Source organism: Pleurodeles waltl, chromosome 7 (assembly GCF_031143425.1).
Source record: "Pleurodeles waltl isolate 20211129_DDA chromosome 7, aPleWal1.hap1.20221129, whole genome shotgun sequence".
NCBI lineage: Eukaryota > Metazoa > Chordata > Amphibia > Caudata > Salamandridae > Pleurodeles > Pleurodeles waltl.
The window spans coordinates 6,206,718-6,226,903 of record NC_090446.1 but is presented as its reverse complement, the minus strand read 5'-3'; the positions used below and the strand labels follow the sequence as shown (position 1 = coordinate 6,226,903).

The 20,186-nt window shown below is 46.6% G+C and overlaps 1 protein-coding gene across 2 annotated transcripts in view; it reads right to left on the bottom strand.

Moving 5' to 3' along the window:
• Positions 1 to 312: 312 nt before the first annotated feature.
• Positions 313 to 20,186, bottom strand: part of LOC138303508 (oocyte zinc finger protein XlCOF6-like) — a 163,208-nt gene continuing 143,334 nt past the window's right edge. For both annotated transcript variants that reach the window (XM_069242687.1, XM_069242688.1), the window contains one exon: positions 313 to 2,321. In XM_069242687.1, the coding sequence (XP_069098788.1) occupies positions 967 to 2,321 (1,355 nt within the window). In that variant the 3' untranslated portion in view covers positions 313 to 966. The remainder of the gene's footprint in view (positions 2,322 to 20,186) is intronic.

Genomic DNA, 20,186 nt, shown 5'->3' with positions numbered 1-20,186 from the left:
GCCTTCTTGTTTACGTGGAGAAAGGATTTCCAACTCTGTTCATTGCCTCACTGGATGTGTAAGAAAACCTTTTTTTCTCAGTGAATGCTTTGAAATGCCTAGCTTGCTCTGTGTTCTTTGGTGAAACAGAAGTCTTGGTTTGTCAATAAATGTTCACCCCCAAACAGTACAGCGAGGAGCTCTCTCTCCTTTGTGTGTTCTCTGGTGATTCAGAGGATGCGCCTTATTAGTAAAGTTTTTCTTGCGCTTACTGCAATGACATGGCCTCCCTCCTGTGTGTGTTCTCTTGTGCCTTGGGACAGTCTGCTTGGCACTAAAGCACTTCTCACCCTGAGTGCAGCGATGCGGGCTCCCTCCTGTGTGTGTTCTCTTGTGCCTTGGGACAGTCTGCTTGAGACTAAAGCACTTCTCACCCTGAGTGCAGCGATGCGGCCTCTCTCCTGTGTGTACTTTCTGGTGATTTATGAGATGCCCATGTTAAGTAGGACTCTTCTCACAATCAAGGACTCAATTCTTTGTGTATTCTATGGTGAAATATACGATTCCCCTTCTGAGTAAAGTTCTTCTTACAGTCAGTGTATTGAAAAGGCCTCACCCCAATGTGTATTCTCTGGTGCGCTTGTCACTAAAGCTCTTCTCATACTCAGTGTACTGCTACAGCCCCTTGCCTGTGCGTATTCTCTGGTATTTTAGATGATGCACCTGTCTTTAAAGTTATTCTTGCGCTCACTGCAGTGAAAAAAGGCCTGCCTCTTGTGTGTATGTGTTTTCTTGTGCTTTGGGAGTTTGCTTGTCAGTACACCACTTCTCATACTTTGCATGGTGACCAGGCCTTACTCCTCAGTGTCTTTTTTCTTGAGAAGATTTCTCTTTTGAGTAAAGTTGTTCTCAACATTGAAGCATTTAAAAGGCCCCACACTTAGTGCAGTGAAAAGTCTTCACTCCTGTGTGTATTCCTCTGAGACATCAGAGAGATTGCTTGTCAGCAAAGCCCTGCTCAGACTCAGTGAAGTGATGGGGCCTCACTCTTGTGTGTATTCTCTGGTGATTTACAAGATGCCTCTTTTGAGTAAAGCTCTTCTCACACAGAGTGCACTGAAAAGGCCTCAATCCTGTGTGTATTCTCTGGTGCATTTGAAATGTGTGCTTGTCACTAAAGCTCTTCTCACAATCAGTGCACTTAAACGGCCTCTCTCCCCTGTGTCTTCTTAGGTGAGTTAGAAGATTTCCCTTTCGAGCAAAGCTCTTCTCACATTCAGTGCATTGAAACGGCCTCACTCCTGTGTGTATTCTCTGGTGAGATAGAAGATTCTCCTTTTGCGTAAAGCTCTTCTCACATTCAGTGCACTGAAATGGCCTCACCCCTGTGTGTATTCCCTGGTGGGATAAAAGATTTTTCTTTTGCGTGAAGCTCTTGTCACATTCAGTGCACTGAAACGGCCTCACTCCTGTGTGTATTCTCTGGTGAGATAAAAGATTAACCTTTTGCGTAAAGCTCTTCTCACATTCGATGCACTGAAAGGGCCTCACTCCTGTGTGTATTCTCTGGTGATTTAGAAGACTCACCTTTTGAGTAAAGCTCTTTTCACAATCAGTGCACTGATAAAGCCTCACTCCTGTGTGTATTCTTTGGTGATTTTTGAGTGTGTACTTGGAAGCAAAGCTTTTCTCACACTCAATGCAGTGAAATATTTTTTTCTCTGAGTGTATTGTCTGGTGCTTTAGAAGACTCCACTTTCGAGGAAAGCTCTTTCCACAATCAGTGCACTGATAAAGCCTTCCTCGTGTGTGAATTCTTCTGTGAATTCGAAGAGTATTCCTGGAAGCAAAGCTTTTCCCACACTCAGTGCACTGAAAGAACTTTTCTCCTGTGTTCATTCTTTGGTGGGAAAGGAGATTTGCCTCTTGAGTAAAATCCTTTTCACGCTCAGTACGGTGACTGAGTCTCACTCCTCCATATATTTCTTCAGGAGTTAGAAAGGCAGTATTTTGAGCAAAGCCTTTCTCACTTGCAGTACACTGGGATGGTGCCAATAGTGTGTGCGTTATTTTGTGCCACAGCAGGCGTGGCTTTTTAGTGAAGCTCTTGTCACACACAGTGCAGGTATATGGTCTTCTTCCAGTGTGAACTCTTTGATGCTCCACCAAAACTGCCATATTGATAAATTTCCTTTCACACTCAGTGCAGGTGAAAGTTACGTTCCTGTTGTGGATTTGCAGGTATTTTTTGTTTTTTCTGAGTTTGTGGGTTAATTTCTTCACAGGTTCAAAGCATGTGTCAGGATCTTTATCATTCCTTATTGTGTCTTCTGATTGATGTGCTGCAGAATGAAACAAAAGCAGGATTATTTCTTAGAATCAACTTCAAAATATTTAGGCACAGAGTTGTGAAATTACATGTCAAATTGATTTGGTTTCATTGCATGAAAAGGCTTGATAAGCTATAAAAAAAAAAAAAAAGCTTTTCATTAATAGACAAACGTTGCCTAGAGTCAGTCTGATTCCCTTGTGCCTGTGAGATAAAGGGCAGTAAGGAAATCTGTAATTATCTCTTCCACGTGACGTAGATGTCAGGGGAAGAGGTTCTAGGGTACAGAAAACAAGCCACCACGGTGCACACAGAAATGGGACAGCCTTCAACTGCCTGGAAACCTATATATATCCATGATCAAATCAGGATGCTGTGTATACTGATACACTGAGCATACAGTAGCCCTTCCTCTAGGATATAATTAAGACACCTCAGACATATTTCAAGACTTTGTAGAAACTGTTTTATTGCGACCAAGATTGGGTCGGTGCCTTCTTGTTTTTATTTTGTCCTGATGAAGACCCTGGACAAGTTACTCTATTAGGGGTCGAAACCTGTACACATACATGGTCAATCCCTGTTGATTTATTATTGAACATTGGAATGATATATGGACTTTTTTGAATCACTTTCAAGGGGTTCCATATATGGGCATCGACCTACTTCTTTCTGTACATATATATCTATATCTTCACACTTTCTTTTGTTCTGGCACATTTGTTTTAACTACTCACTGTGTTGTCACTTTGGAGCACCATTTTTCTTGACAAATCAGTCTCTTTACACAAACACGTAAAAAAATACAAATTATCAAAAAAACATACTTTGTTCAATCATCTATAGATGTGTCTTTTTGTCATGCTCAATAATTTGGAGGCAAAATTTAGCTACATTTTGTTTTTTTGTGAATCCCATTACCAGTGAGATTACATCCACTTGAGGAGTTTTATGACAGAACACTTGTTTTTGTATATTACGTTGTTACAGGGTGCCCAATTATTAATGGGGTCGTTAGATAATAGGCAAAACTGGATAATGGACCACTGTGTGACATTTCTCCTTAAAAAACAAAAGCAAAGCAGGAAAGTTCATGAAAGAAATGGTCTACTATGTGGCATCTCTGCTTAAGAGGAATAAGGGAATGTTCAAGAAAGCAAAAATTGTTAAAATGTTCGTTAAATTACTGAAAACACAATCTATAAACAAAACAAGAATAGGAAAAAGAATAAAAAGCACACCAGCAACATTTTGCTGCAAATCTCTCTCCCAGGAACTCATACAAACAAGAAGAGTTTCTTTGACTCCCACCTGGTTTCACGCTCTTTAACCCTAATATCCACAATATTGAGAGCATAGTGGGAGTACCCTCTCTGCCAGATCAACTGGGATAGCCTAACCCATCGTACTTGGGTAAGATGTGCCAGGGAGACAGTCTTGTATAGTGCAGGCTATTGCCTCTTTTAGTATGAAGGTCAGTGTCAGCAGGGCTGCATCTCGGTCACAGAGCACCGCTTTCCAGGATAATCCCAGCAGAAATGCTCCTCTGACGAATGTAGCACTGAGGCAGTTTGTTTTATAATGAAAGCACTTTTCAGATCGAGTTGAGTCAGGTGCAGAGCTGATGCAATGATATGCTGGCAATTTCGGAGCGGTCTTTGACAGGCAGTCCTGATACAAAGAGACTGTGGGGGTGATTCTGATTCTGGCGGGCGGCGGAGGCCGCCCGCCAGAATTCCGCCCCCATTATACCGCTCCGCGGTCAGAAGACCGCGGAGGGTATTATGAGTTTTTCCCTGGGCTGGCGGGCGGTCTCCAAAAGACCGCCCGCCAGCCCAGGGAAAAACTCCCTTCCCACGAGGATGCCGGCTCGTAATCGAGCCGGCGGAGTGGGAAGGTGCGACGGGTGCAGTGGCACCCGTCGCGTATTTCAGTGTCTGCAAGGCAGACACTGAAATACTTTGCGGGGCCCTCTTACGGGGGCCCCTGCCGTGCCCATGCCATTGGCATGGGCACGGCAGGGGCCCCCAGGGGCCCGCGACCCCCCCTACCGCCATCCTGTTCATGGCGGCTTTCCCGCCATGAACAGGATGGCGGTAGGGGGGGTCAGAATCCTCATGGCGGCGGAGCGCGCTCCGCCGCCATGAAGGATTCCCCCGAGCAGCGGTAAGTCGGCGGGAGCCCGCCGACTTGCCGCTTCTGACCGCGGCTGAACCGCCGCGGTCAGAATGCTCGTGGGAGCACCGCCAGCCTGTTGGCGGTGCTCCCGTGGTCGGTGGCCCTGGCGGCCACCGGCCGCCAGGGTCAGAATGACCCCCTGTGTTCTTTGTGCCTAGCCTTGGACAGGCAGTACAGTCTGCGTGGCAGCAGCGCTTACAAGGAAGAGGATGCATGTACAGTATCTTCTAAGAACATTATCGCACAAGTGTAAAACCACGTTAAAAGTCAACAACAGAAAGAGATGACAATTTAAAACATGCAATTTAAAATGGAGGCTCCAAGCAGGCCCTGTCACCACACAGGGGCAGCAGTCTCCACCACTAATAGGGTTTTCACGAACAATATCCCCGACAATCTGAGTAACCTTAGGAACACCAGGGAGCGCGACATGGGTGATATGGAGCACACCGAGTGGGATGCGGACCTGATGCATCCTTGGTGGTGGCAATCATGGCCCAGTTGTGATACAACTGAAAATTCTCCACAGGGTATATCTAGCTAGAGACAGACTACATAAAATGGGAAAATTCCTGGTGTGAACTGTCTACGATGTGGGGCCCCTATAAGGTCCTTTTTCAGTGTGATCTGAGAATGCCTTAGCATCCGTGCATACTGGAACAACATCCTAGGGGACCTAGGGAACATATTGGAGAAAAGGATCCCATAAACTCACATTTTATCCTCCCTCCTAGGGATCCTTAGGGACACTGATTTACCCTGCATGAAAATGATAGTCGCTAAGACAGACCTACACAGCTATGGGGCAGTAAGAACACTGCCCACTGAAGACCTATGGATAGCAGGGATGGACGTGCATGAAGGCAGAAAAAGTGATGCATTTGGCCAGATGATGTCCTAAAAAAAGTTACGAAAATCTGGGGCCATTGGAGGTCGTACTATGGACTAGGAGCGGATGATCCTCCAGTGAATCAGGCTGAGACAACGGGCTGGACTGAGAATGGATGTTGACATTGGGCTTTTTCCGTCATGCTCTTTCCCTGTTTGCGTCCCTCCTGATCACCTGGCCCAACGTCTTGGATGTGCTCACGGAGGCACCATGCTTTCTGCCAGCCCTGCTTGCTTTTTTGGCTGTGTTGGAACAAAAAGCAAATAAATAAATAAACAAATGTTTATTTCAGAAAGCACAAGTATTACTCCCAATTAATAACCAGGCATGCAGTGGTATGTCTTAAACTTAATCTAAATCAGTATCTTCATTAGCCTGCCACTTTGCTGTGTGTTGTATCTAATATTAGGTATCAACAAATTTGTTAGCAGTGATAATCCCACTATAGAGCCAACCGCCTATGTTTGAATAAGACGGCGTTCATCTGCCTGTTTAGGACTCAACTATTGTTAGGCATACGTTGCATATGTGACCTCTACCGCCTCAGCTGTCATGGACAGTAGTGGTAACTCAAACTGAGGCTGGCATCTGCAGCACTATATGGAGCTTGTGCAGCAATTCATGAGAGGGGAAGGTTCACAACCAAAATGTGGGCAGTATGACACTTAGGTATCACACATGTATCATCACGTGACAACAGATGAAGGGTACAGCCAAAGACCTCACACTGACCTGGACACTGGTTGAAAAAAAGGTTCCAAGGTCATGCAGGATGCAGACAAAATCTTCTCAACAACATCCGTGCTGCTCAGTGAAACGGGCACAACTATGCATGCTGCAGGTACGTGTACCTCACATGTAATTCAGCGCAGCCCTCAAGTCCATGCAGATCCAGCTTATCCAGCCCAGGGTTTTTCTTTGCTTTGTGGGGTCTATTTGGTTATAAAATCAAGACTACAAGTTCTAGAATGCAAGAAAAGACCTGGACTGGGTGAGCTACTCATGCGTGACCTAGAAAAGAGTTCTGCAGCATGTGGGATCTTTGCAGCATTACCATCTGTGCCTGGGCCATATGGTGGCAGGACTTAATTGGAGCAGGAAAAAAGTTGGAGATGCCAATCGTACAGTGAATCTGTGATCAAGTGAAGGTAGGTTACATCATACTGCAACAAGAAGCAGATATCAGCAGCAGTGGTGGTCTCAGCCGTAGCATAACAGCAGTGTAGAGTTGTAACAACGCCCTCGTGAAACACGCATGCCCCTTTGCAGTGTGGGCGTACCCACAACTACATTTTGTGTTTTACAACCCATTTGGTCCTGCAGAGTTGCAGTTTAATAGTTATGTCGGTAGAAGTAACTGTTAGCCAGCTTACTGCTTCGTGCCACTCGCCTCGTAACTCTGGAAGGTAATTCTGCACTCGATAAACCGCACTACTGCAGTGTGTTTGCAGGATGCGCATTCAATGAACCACTAATTGAGCATGTTTTCCCTTCTAAGTGCACCAACTTGTACGGCAAAAACATACAGGGTGTGCAGTTTGTGCAAGTTTTACTTTTTAATCTAGTGCGCACAGTGTTTGTGCCTGAATTGGGATTAATGCTGGGGATGGGGTTCCACCTTGTAAGACACTGGGCGGGTGAGAGCCTGCTTCAAGAAACAAACACAATCCCCGTCAGGGTGACCCCTTTGCCCCTCGGGTAGCCTGGTACAAAGCAATTAGGCTTGATTTGGAGGCAATGTGTGCAGTATGTTCACAACACTCAAACAGTAATAAAGGGGAAACACAACACAGTTAACATGCCAAAACAATTTCGAAACTGAGAATATGTTATGAAATAAAATTACAGCAAAACTTCATACAATCTAATAAGTAGAAGCAGAGACATGACTTTTTTAGTTTTAATTTAAAATGGCACCAAAAAGTGCAACGTACCAACCACAATTATCTGGTCACACTACACCAGATCACAATCAGAATTTAAGGCTGACCGTGATGGAGCACAGGTCGGATACAGGGACAAGATCCGTCCTAGTGCAAAGTTGACCATCGGCCGGCCGAAGAGCTGGACCTCGGTAAGTGCCTCGGCTCCAGCTCTCGATGCTATGAAAGTGTCAAGCAGGTGAAGTTTGAAGTCCGGGCCTCGGAAGGCATTGTCTACGGCAGGTTGCTGCTCGACAATGGTTTCCATGATATCCTCTCTGTTGGGACTTTAGTGTTTTCTAGCAGTTGAGGTCCCTCCAGCAGGGCAAACCAGCAAGTTGCATTTGACTGGCAACTTGACATCGTCGGCGGTCTGGTGGCAGCAACAAGTTCTTTTAGAAAAAAAGTTCAGAAATACTATTCAAATGGCTGGTTTGCAGTTCTTGGACAGAAGCCCTACACTTTAATACCAACCAAGAGTCCAGGACTTGTAGAGATCCTTTTGGGTATTAGGACTCCCTCCAGCACTGGTATGTAACATGCTCTAGGGCCATTCCTGTTGGAACTGGTCAGCAAGTACAAAAAGCTGGAGAGTTGCAGGAGATGGCCTCAAGAAGCTTCTTGTGTCCGTGTAGCTCACACAGGAGGTAGGTCAACCTATCCTTGGAATCATTTCTGGGTTCCTGGGTTCAAGATAAACAGCTCCAGTCCTCCTTCAGGCTTTGGACAGCAGTGCTGTCCTCCTCTTCACAGGCTCAGAAGTGTTCCTATTTCAGGTTCTGGGGTTGCCACTTTTATGTCTAACTCCAGCCTGTGGGTGGGACACAATCCTTTGTCTACCCCCAAAACTAGTTAGAGTTCGATTTCCCCCCTTCCCTGGGTTTGGCTCCAACTTGGTTAGAATACAAAAGGCAGGCGTGTGTTGGGGCAGGTCCCTTTGAAGTGTAATCAGGGCACTGGATGGTTCCTCCCCATCCCTCCTGGCAAGAAGAACCAATCCCCTCCACACCAAGGCCCTTTGCCCAGTGTATGGATCCAATACACATTTTCATTTAGGGGAGCCATCAACAGTCCAAGGGATCTGGCCAGTCAGAGAAAAGCCCCAGAATCTTTAGGGATGAAAATGCCAACTTTTTAAACGTTTCCAAAATAAGAATTTAAAATCCAACTTTAATTTTAGAGAGGATTTTTAATTACAAGTAAAGCGAGTGGAAGAAGCGTTTCTCTAGCAGCCAGGCTTGAGACAGGGAAAAACGACTTTGGAGGTTTCTCACTGCCAGGACATGTAAATCATGGAATATACTTGCCTCAATTTGGTAACCATGCACCCTGCCCTATCAGCATTTACAGCCTACCTTAGGGGTAACTTACAAGTATAAAAAAGAAATTGTAGAGTTGGCAAAGGGGTTATTTTCCCAAGCCGAAATGGCAGTTTAAAACTGCCCTGAAGTCTGCAATGGCAGGCCTGGGACATGTTTCAGGAATCTACTTTAGTGGGAGGCACAGCGAGTACTGCAGGCTAGTGGTGGCATTTACTTTACAGGCCTTTGGTATTGGCAGTATCTTATACTGGGGATTTATACATGAATTAAATGTGGCAACTGTGTACATGTCAATTTTACAATGTTTAAAGAGCTGACAGTCTTAATGCAAACACCAATGGGTTCAGCTAAAGAAGGCAAAAATCAGGGGGTGGGGGGGGGCAGTGTGGGGGAGGAACACTATGCAAAAAGATGGCCTGATTCTTAATAAACTCAAATCCGTATTAATGTGAGGTTTAGAATGACGTTCTAACCTAACGAGTATGAACTGGACTACAACCAAACTGAAACCCACGTCCGTCAAGCTGTCCTTGAAACATTGCTGCCTAACTAGCTAAGCGTGCTGGTCAAGAGCATCTGCTGTTATATCTTAGTGGATTTAGACTCCTCCTGCTGACACACACACATCCTGTAACTCTTGAAACACATGTATTTATTTTATACATTTTCAGGCCATTCGCTGCAGCACCATAACTCTGAAAACTGCATCACATCTGGTAATGACAACCTCAAAACTAAAATGAAATAAGGACTAGTATGTGAATAGAAATGTTACCCTGTAGACATTAGTTTGTGGCACGTATTGATGTAGATTCACATGTGGTGCATACTCTTTCCATCTAGTGTTGGGCTTGGATGTGTACTACTTGTTTTTGTCTGAAGTCTTTCTATAGTGACTCCCTCCTTGGGTAGCACTGCACATGAACATTGACCCCATAGTTAGATTGTTTTTGCCCCAGCAGGTGTAGGAGATATAGTAAAGCAAAACATAAAGATGTTTATAAAATAAGAAAGGATAGTAAATAAAGAAAAGTAAGCTATCCACAACAAGCAAAGGCTTCCGGGGAGGAGGGTTGTGCATGTGAATCTACAGCACTACATGCCAGACACAAATAACATTTTTAGCTCATGACGTGAAGCTGTAGATGCACATGCTGTGCAAAGACTGAAAAGAAGTTGTCCCTCTAAGTTAGTGGCTAGCCTGTGGTCATTGCAGAACACTGGAAAGGTCTACATCAAACAGCTTGACCCAACTGGGTTTACTGTCTCGCGTGAACGTCCACACAATAATGTTTAGAAAAAGTGTGTGGCATGGACCAGGTAGCAGCTTTACAAATGCCAGGAACTAGAATGTTTCATTAAAAGCCATTGAAGCAGCTTTTTAAAAAGTAGAATGTGGCCTTTGTGGTGTTAGGAGCTGCCTTTTAGCTTTGGCATTGCAGGTCTGAATACACGTAAGTAGCCAACATGTGATTCCTTGTTTTTAAGTCGTGGATTTGCTACATAGTTTGGAAGAGGACAAAAATGTTTGTTGTGACTTGCAAAATGGTTGTTTTCTGTCACTGTAATAAATAGGGGCCGCTCCACTACTGGTAATAAACAGGCAGTTCTATGGTTTGGTTAAAGTGAAAGAAACATATGACCTTGGGTAGGAATTCTGGATTTGTTCGAAGACAACCCTACCAACTTTGAAAAAAGTTCCTCTAATGTTAACGCTTGCATCTCGCTTACACGTCTAAGTGACATAATGGCAACCAAGAAAGCCATTTCCCAGGACAGAAATTGCATATGGCAAAAATGGAAGAGCTCTAAGGGGGGGGCCCCATTAGTTCTGTGAGGCCTACATGAAGAATCCAGGGTTGTATTCGAGGTAGTTTGGGAGAGATGCAAAACCTCTTCCGTTGCGAACCTTGTGGTGGATCGATTACAGCCAAAAGTTTTGCCCTATGGTGGGCAGTTGGGGAGAGTGGGTGCCCCTTCTGAATGTGACAAAAGGCGGCCTTGAGTGCCAACTGAATCGTTAGCAACTCTAGGTAGTTTATGTGATAAATCTGTTGTAGGGGAGTCCTCAGACCTTAAACAATGGCAGTCTGGAGGTGAGCTCCCCAACCCGTGAGAGATGTGTCCGTGGTAATGGTCACATGCAGAATAGGGTCCAGAAAAGGCCTGCCCTGTTGCCCATTTTTACTGTTTTACCACTGGAGATCAACACTAGATCTTCCGACTGACCCGCTCTACTAACCGCACTTGTAGTGGACAGCTGTTCAATTATGTGTGTGCTACTATGGAGATACAAGAGGCCATCATACCAATCACATGACTGTATGAACAGTTATCTGATGTTTTGGCTGAAAAAGAGGCAGCAGGGACTGAAAGGCTTGGACTTGAGTGGAACTGGGATAAGTTTTCCCTGTAATGGAGTTCAGGACAGCCCCTAGAACAGGTTGAATCTGTAGAGGCTGCAGGTGGGATTTTATCAAGTTTATGGTAAAGCCCGGGTTGTGTAGTGGATCTAAAGTGAGCTCCGGGTAAGCAAAACAGTGATGTTTGTTCTTTATCAGCCAATCGTCTAGATAAGGGAAGACGTGGATGTTGCTCCTTCGTAAATGAGTTGCTCTCACAGCCAGACATTTTGTTAAAACCCTGGGTGTGGTTATGACCCTAAAGGGTAGCACTTTCAATTGATAATGTTGACCACTTACTACAAATCAGAGGTAACACCAATGCGCTGGGTGAATTGGGATGTGAAAGTAGGCGTCTTTCAAGTCTAGGGCCGCCACGAAGCCGCCTTGCAGTAGAAGTGTATGACATCTTGCAATATAACCATATGGAAATGTTCTGATCTGATTAACTTGTTTAAGGGGCGTAGGTCTAGGTTGGGCCTGAGTGAGCCATCCTTTATGGGAATTATAAAATAAAGTGAGTAGACACCCATGTTTCACTGGGAGTGCAGCACCGGCTCTAGGGCTCCCTTCACTTCCTCTTGCAGTATGCTGCTGACGTTGACAGAAAAGGGAGCCTGGTCGTGGTGGAATCTTTGGTGATGTGTAAGTGAGCTCCAAGCAGTATCCATGTCCCACAATAGCTAGGAACCATTGGTTTAAAGTAATGTGTCACCATTTTGGTGGGAACCAATGTAGTCTTCCCCCGATGGGTGTTGTGTGGTTTGGGGTGGGAGGGAGTCACTGATTTAGTCTCTCCACCTCTAGTTGTTTCCTCTGTAGGAACCCTATATATCACCAAGTAGGTTGCGTATGCTGTTGGTGCCTCTGATAAGGGTGTGCGCTTCTGTCGAGGTGTTTTTGGAAACTGTGTGCAATGAAAATTCGCCCAAGAGATGGAGATTCTAAAGTTCCCATGGCTTTCGCATTATCAGTATCTTCTTTGACTTTTTCTAGCATCTGATCAACTTGAGGGGCGAATAGATGGTCTCCATCGTGCTCCATGTTGATCAGATACTGTTGAACTTCTGGCTAGAAGCCAGATATCTGTAACTAGGCATGTTTCCTGATAAGGATACTCAAGTTCACATCCCTAGCCTTAGTGCCAGTGTCCGCCGCGCCAAGGGCACATCTAATAGAGGTATTTGAGAGGATTATGCCTGTCTGGGGATAGGTGCATATGCGTTGCTGGTGAGAGTCCAGCTCCTGCTGATGGCGTTCCTGGTTAGGCTGTTGAACATCAGAGTCTGCTGCATATGGGCAACTGAGGGGTGTTGGCTGTTTTGGCCTCTAAGTCACTTTAGATGCAGATGCCTGATTTGGCTCTGAATGTGTTTTCCCCATTGAAGTGGCTTTTGGCTCAGATGTTGTTTTTGACATCGAAGTGCCTTTTGACATGAAGCCGTGCTTGAATCCCAAAGCAGTTTTCAATGCCAACATTTGTTTTGGCTCCGAACAGTGTCTCAATGCCACCCCACTGGTGGATGTGAAGGAAAGCTTGGTTTTGTAATACTGACTCTGTTCCAGAATGGAATCTGAAGTCGGCTCTGGTGCTGTTAATCGGTACCAGCCATGGCTGGAAAACAGTGGTGGCCTCTTGGACCCGTAATGCAGGCTCAAAACACTGTCCCCAGAAAAGTGGTGAGTGCCATGTTGAGAAGAGGTACTCACTGCATGTATGTCATGTTGAAGGCAGTTGTGGATGCAGATCCTTTAACTCTGTCAGTGATTCCGTTCTGGAATGAAGGCTGTGAGTTGTCTTGTGTCTATGTTCTCTTCGAGGTCCTACTTGAAAATATCAGGGATTGCCTCATCTTTTTGTTGTTCATTGGTGAGCTGTGCAAGGCGTCCCTCCAGACAATTACAAATGGTTTTCATGGATCTGAGGGCAAGGTAAGCAGGAACAGCACGACCTTTGCTCTGGGGAGAGACTCAAACTGCAGACTGTGTGCTGAGCTGTCCAGGAATATTTGGAGTGGCACTTTGGACAGTGTCTTTCCATGATGCTGCAACCATTTCTGAAGATGAGTGATGCTGAAGAGGGCACAGCCGGGCTGAGACCCCGTCCAAGATCGCCCTGAACGGTTGACTTTAGTGTCATTGACAGGGTGCACAGATTGTTGAGTTTCTTTATTCGAAGAAACAGTAAACATAGCACAGCTTTAAGTTTAAGAAGGGTAATTAACATGTGTGGTGTAGGAACGTGCCTCTTTTGACATGGCCACTGCCCGACTATTTGCCTGATTTCTGGTGCAATCTCATCTAAAAGTGCACTGGGTCCATGCTAAACAGGACCACAGTGCCAGATCTCTTTCCCTAAAACTGCATAGTCGGTTTTTCCAATTGGCAAAACTTTAGCTTCCACTATAAGTCCCTAGTAAATGTACCCCTGGTACCTAGGGCATGGGGTACTAAAGGAAGGTCCTTGTGGACTACAACACAAATTGTGCCACCCTCAGGGACCACCTCACTAAGTGCACACAGTGCTGCTTTCACAGGCTGCATGTCTTAATGCGGAACCAGAATGACGACACAACATGGCACACAGCTTGTGTGCCCTGTCCCCTTTGCACTGCATGCAATATACGAAAGTCACCCCTCTAGCAGGCCTTCCAACACTAAAGGCAGGGTGCATTATATTACATGTGAGGGCACAGTTGACTGAGCAGATAGGCCCCTGCTGCGTCTGTCGATTCCCAGACATAGTAAGTGAACAGGAAGCCATTTTAAGTACATGTACTGGATACTGGTGATTACGAATTCCGCAGCTACAAGAAGACTTGACTGACAACAGGGATGTTTGGTGTCAAACATCTCATATTATTAAACCCTCACTGAATCCAGTGTGGGATTTATTAATACATGCACCCAGAGGGCACCTTTGAGGTGCCCCCTGAAAAACCTACCAATTCCTAGCGTGGGCACTGACTGATAAAAACCAGTACAGACACCTTAAGACAGAGTTTTGGCCCCCTGAAGTGAGAGACAGTGCTCTCGCGGGCTCAGAACAAAGGCGTGCTTTGGGCAGAGGTGTGATCTCTCCCATGCAGGATGGACGTTCCCGGGTGATGGGCTTCAAAGGCCTTGCCACCTTTGAAATGTGACCCAGCCCTCTCCAAATGGTGGAGGAGGCCGACCCCCAGTTCCTGACCCCACGTTTGGTGGGAAGACTGGTGGGAAAATTAGGAGGAGTGACCACTGCTTGCCAGTCCCACTCGTAGGGTGGATGAGGTGAAGGGGACACTACTTTTTTAATTCCTTCATCTTGCAGGGAAGGAATTAGGCCAATAGGGTTAGGGCCATCCTCACTTACCAAAGGAACTGGTCACTGGAAGGATTTAGTCACCCTAAAGGTGAGTAGTCCATTGTCTATTACCTGGCACTCCCTGTAACACCCCTAAATTCAGTATTTAGGTGGCACCTCTGAACCACAGAATCAGATTCATGCAACCTAAGAAGAACCAGACACATCGGCAGCAGAGAAGACTGAAGACACCAACTTACTTCGCCCCCGCCATACGACCTGTCTGCAGCCTTCAAGGAAACCTGCACCTGGAAGACTACTGTACTGCAGCCCAGCAACCTCCAAAGCCTTGGGAGGACTGCCAGCCTTGAATAAAGACCAGGAACACACATGGACAGTGGACCTGTCCAGAAGAAACCATCCTTAAAGAAGAGAAAGCCTGCCTGAGGAACTGCGAAACCAGACACCAGAAGTGACCACTGCACCTGAAGCCCCTTGCCTGAGTGAAAGTGGTCCACCCCTCTAGTGAAGGTTCCCAAGCACTTCTGACCAAGAGTCCACCATGGGCTGACCCCTGCCAGACTTCCCAGCGATATCTGCAGCCTCAATCCGAGGATTCCCCCCCGACTGTGACATGCCCAGTAAGCTGTCTCTGATGCCAAAAACACCCCTGCCCCCAGAGCCCCTGGGCCTTGAGGAGCTAAACCATTGCTGTCCCTACAACCCTTGGCATCTCAACTTACCTGGGCAGCTGTGGGTTGAGCCTGCAGCCCATTTCTGAAAGTCATCTCCTCCACTGAATAACATTGGGTGCCCAACCCTGTGTTGGCACGCTGCACCCGGCCGCCCCTTTGCCTCTGAGGGTATGAGTTTGGTGCTGCCTTGTGCCTTCCCCCCTCCTGTACTTACCTCAACTCCAGGAGATTGACCCTTGACCCCACTTTACTCACCTGTAAGCAGCGCTTCAGCAGATACCCCCAGTCTTCATTGGATAGCAGTGGGCACCCGATGCAGTACTGGCGCACTGCACCTGGCTGCCCCTGTGCCGCTGAGGGTGTAAGTTTGCTGCTGCCTTGTGGCCCCTCTTGGTGCTTCCCTTCTACCCCTGAGACCAACCTATGACAACGCTTGTACTAACCTGGGAGCAGCGCGTCTTCACCCCCCACCCCCAGTCTCCAATGATTTACACTGGGCACTGACTCTGACCTCTGCATCCTGCCACCCTCGTGCCGCTGGGGGTGCACTCTTGGCACCAACTTGAACCTTGCCTAGTGCTAGTCTAAAACCCTGAAGACTGAGATTGTAAATCGTGTACTTACCTGAGAAACTGCATCCTTGTTTTCCTCCCATAGGTTAACATTGAAGACTCTGAAAATTGTACTGCCGATTTTGGAAACAGCAAAGTATTTTTAATTTAAAAACTGCTTACCTTATAACTAAGTTCTTTGCTTCAAAACATTTAAAAACAACTGTTATTTTTCTAAATTGGGCTCGGATTTAATCTTTGAGTGTGTGTCTCATTTATTGCATCTGTGAGTACAACAAATGTTTAACACGACTCCTTGATAAGCCTAACAGCTCGCCCACAGAACCATAAAAAGCTCTAGACCTATCTATTTCTGCCTCTGAACATCTTTGGGGATCCACTGGACTCTGCACAGTGTACTTCATTTTAGTGCACTATACAGAGAGACAGCTTCCTACATATGGGCCAAAGTGTCAGGGATTAGTAATGAAGACCAAACTGAATGGCTGTTTCTTGAACCTCTAAATAAAATGTTAAAAAAATTAAAACAGGAAGGGAGGGTATGATCATTCACACCCACTGGCACATACATAGAAGCAGTGCCCTTCAATGCTGGTAAGGGCACAAGACCGCATCAGAGTAAAGTAACTGGAGAGGAAAAGAGAAAAAAATTAATCTCCCTCCCTTTCTCTGCCTCAAGTATGGGGCTAGAGTCCCTGATCTGTAACAACATTAAATGTGGGAATACACTGGATATTTGGACAATTATTAAATATGGGACTAGATTAATTAATCTGAAACCTATGGAAATAGATTATGTACTCAGCCGCGTTAGTAAGTGCGGCAATCCATTCAATAACAGGGACAGGAATGGATCCACTGCTCTATACTTAGTACCAATAAGTATGGCAATAGCTTCACTATTGTGCTACATTATTAAGTATGGGAACAGAGTCACCAATGTATAACACTATTAAGTTCGGGAATGGAGTCACTATTCTAACATTAATACGTATGGGAATAGGTTAAAAACCCTCTGCCCTTGATAACCGTGTGCATTAAGTCGCAGATAGAGTCTCTACTGTGCATCGCTAGCAAGGATCCAAAGTGATTCACTACAATACAGCATTGAGAGATATGTAAATAGATTCACTGCACTGCCGCATTACTAAACATGGACAGCAATTCATTACTTATGGGAATACATCAAATTCGTGGGGTAGGAAAGTGCCCTTTTTGACATGGTCACCCCTACTTTTTGCCTGGTGTAGGAGGCTGGCCTGGTTTGTAGTGGGTACCAAGGGGTACTTACACTCTGCACCAGGTCCAGGTATCCCTTATTAGTGTAGAAGAGGTGTCTAGCAGCTTAGGCTGATAGAAAAGGGTAGCTTAGCAGAGCAGCTTAGGCTGAACTAGGAGACATGCAAAGCTCCTACTATACCACTGGTGTCATATGCACAATATCATGAGAAAACACAATACACAGATATACTAAAAATAAAGGTACTTTATTTTTATGACAATATGCCAAAAGTATCTCAGTGAGTACCCTCAGTATGAGGATAGCAAATATACACAAGATATATGTACACAATACCAAAAATATGCAGTAATAGCAAAAGGAAGTAATGCAAGCAATGTACAGTCAAAATAGATTGTAATGAGAGCACATAGGTGTAGGGGCAACACAAACCATATACTCCAAAAGTGGAATGCGAACCACGAATGGACCCCAAACCTATGTGAGCTTGTAGAGGGTCGCTGGGACTGTAAGAAAACAGTGAGGGTTAGAAAAATAGCCCATCCAAGACCCTGAAAAGTGGGTGCAAAGTGCACCTAAGTTCCCCAGAGAGCACAGAAGTCGTGATAGGGGAATTCTGCAAGGAAGACCAACACCAGCAATGCAACAAAGGTGGATTTCCGGACGAGAGTACCCGTGGAACAAGGGGACCAAGTCCAAGTATCACGACAAAGTCGAGATTGGGCAGATGCCCAGGAAATGCCAGCTGAGGGTGCAAAGAAGCTGCCACCGGATGGTAGAAACTGTGGATTCTGCAAGAACGAAGAGGACTAGGAACTTCCCCTTTAGAGGATGGATGTCCCACGTCGTGAAGAAGCTTGCAGAGGTGTTCCCACACAGAAAGACTGCAAACAAGCTTTGCTAGCTGCAAGGGTCGCGGTTAGGGTTTTTGGATGCTGCTGTGGCCCAGGAGGGACCAGGATGTCGCCAATTGCGTGAGGAGACAGAGGGGGCGCCCAGCAAGACAAAGAGCCCTCTTAGAAGCAGTCAGCACCTGCAGAAGTGCCGGAACAGGCACTACAAAGAAGAGTGAACCGGAGCTCACCCGAAGTCACAAAAGAAGGTCCCACGACGCCGGAGGACAACTCAGGAGGTCATGCACTGCAGGTTAGAGTGTCGGGGACCCAGGCTTGGCTGTGCACAAAGGAAATCCTGGAAGAGTGCACAGGAGCCGGAGCAGCTGTAAATCACGCGGTACCCAGCAATACAGTCTAGCGTGGTGAGGCAAGGGCTTACCTCCACCAAACTTAGACTGAAGAGTCACTGGACTGTGGGAGTCACTCGGACAGAGTTGCTGAGTTCCAGGGACCACGCTCGTCGTGCTGAGAGGGGACCCAGAGGACCGGTGATGCAGTCTTTTGGTGCCTGCGGTTGCAGGGGGAAGATTCCGTCGACCCACAGGAGATTTCTTCGGAGCTTCTAGTGCAGAGAGGAGGCAGACTACCCCCACAGCATGCACCTCCGGGAAAACAGTCGAGAAGGCGGCCGGATCAGCGATACAAGGTTGCAGTAGTTGTCTTAGCTACTTTGTTGCGGTTTTGCAGGCGTCCAGAGCAGTCAGCGGTCGATTCATTGGCAGAGGTGAAGAGAGAGATGCAGAGGAAATCTGATGAGCTCTTGCATTCGTTATCTAAAGAATTACCAAAAGCAGAGACCCTAAATAGCCAGAAAAGGAGGTTTGGCTACTCAGGAAGGAGGATAGGCTAGCAACACAGGTAAGAGCCTATCAGAAGGAGTCTCTGACGTCACCTGCTGGCACTGGCCACTCAGAGCAGTCCAGTGTGCCAGCAGCACCTGTTTCCAAGATGGCAGAGGTTTGGAGCACACTGGAGGAGCTCTGGACGCCTCCCAGGGGAGGTGCAGGTCAGGGGAGTGGTCTCTCCCCTTTCCTTTGTCCAGTTTCGTGCCAGAGCAGGGCTGGGGGATCCCTGAACCGGTGTAGACTGGCTTATGCAGAGATGGGCACCATCTGTGCCCATCAAAGCATTTCCAGAGGATGGGGAGGCTACTCCTCCCCAGCCCTGCCACCTTTTTCCAAAGGGAGAGGGTGTAACACCCTCTCTCTGAGGAAGTCCTTTGTTCTGCCTTCCTGGGCCAAGCCTGGCTGGATCCCAGGAGGGCAGAAACCTGTCTGAGGGGTTGGCAGCAGCAGCAGCAGCTGCAGTGAAACCCCAGGAAAGGTAGTTTGGCAGTACCCGGGTCTGTGCTAGAGACTCGGGGGATCATGGAATTGTCTCCCCAATGCCATTTGGGGTGACAATTCCACGATCTTAGACATGTTACATGGCCATGTTCGGAGTTACCATTGTGACGCTGTACATAGGTAGTGACCTATGTACAGTGCACGCGTGTAATGGTGTCCCCGCCCTCACAAAGTCCGGGGAATTTGCCCTGAACAATGTGGGGGCACCTTGGCTAGTGCCAGGGTGCCTACACACCAAGTAACTTAGCACCCAACCTTTACCAGGTAAAGGTTAGACATATAGGTGACTTATAAGTTACTTAAGTGCAGTGGTAAATGGCTGTGAAATAACGTGGACGTTATTTCACTCAGGCTGCAGTGGCAGGCCTGTGTAAGAATTGTCAGAGCTCCCTATGGGTGGCAAAAGAAATGCTGCAGCCCATAGGGATCTCCTGGAACCCCAATACCCTGGGTACCTCAGTACCATATACTAGGGAATTATAAGGGTGTTCCAGTATGCCAATGTGAATTGGTGAAATTGGTCACTAGCCTGTTAGTGACAATCTGTAAAGAGAGAGCATAACCACTGAGGTTCTGGTTAGCAGAGCCTCAGTGAGACAGTTAGGCATCACACAGGGAACACATACAGATAGGTCACAAACTTATGAGCACTGGGGTCCTGACTAGCAGGGTCCCAGTGACACATAACAAACATACTGAAAACATAGGGTTTTCACTATGAGCACTGGGCCCTGGCTGGCAGGATCCCAGTGAGACAGTGAAAACACCCTGACATACACTCACAAACAGGCCAAAAGTAGGGGTAACAAGGCTAGAAAGAGGCTACTTTCTCACACCTGGTAGCTGATGCAATTTAAAGGGCACCGGGTTTCTGCTAACCAGGCCCCCAGTGCCTGATCTCCTTCCCGAAAACTGTACAGTCGTTCCCCAATTGGCACTAGCTTTGGCCCCCGTAAGTCTCTAGTAAATGCTACCCATGGTACCTAGGGCATGGGTACAGAAGAGGGTCCCTCAAGAGCTGCAGCATGTACTGTGCCATCCCCAGGGACCTCTCACATAGCTCATGCCGACTGCCGTTGCAGGCTGCGTGTCTTGGTGCAGCGAAAAAACAGCCAAAAGTGAAAACAAGACAT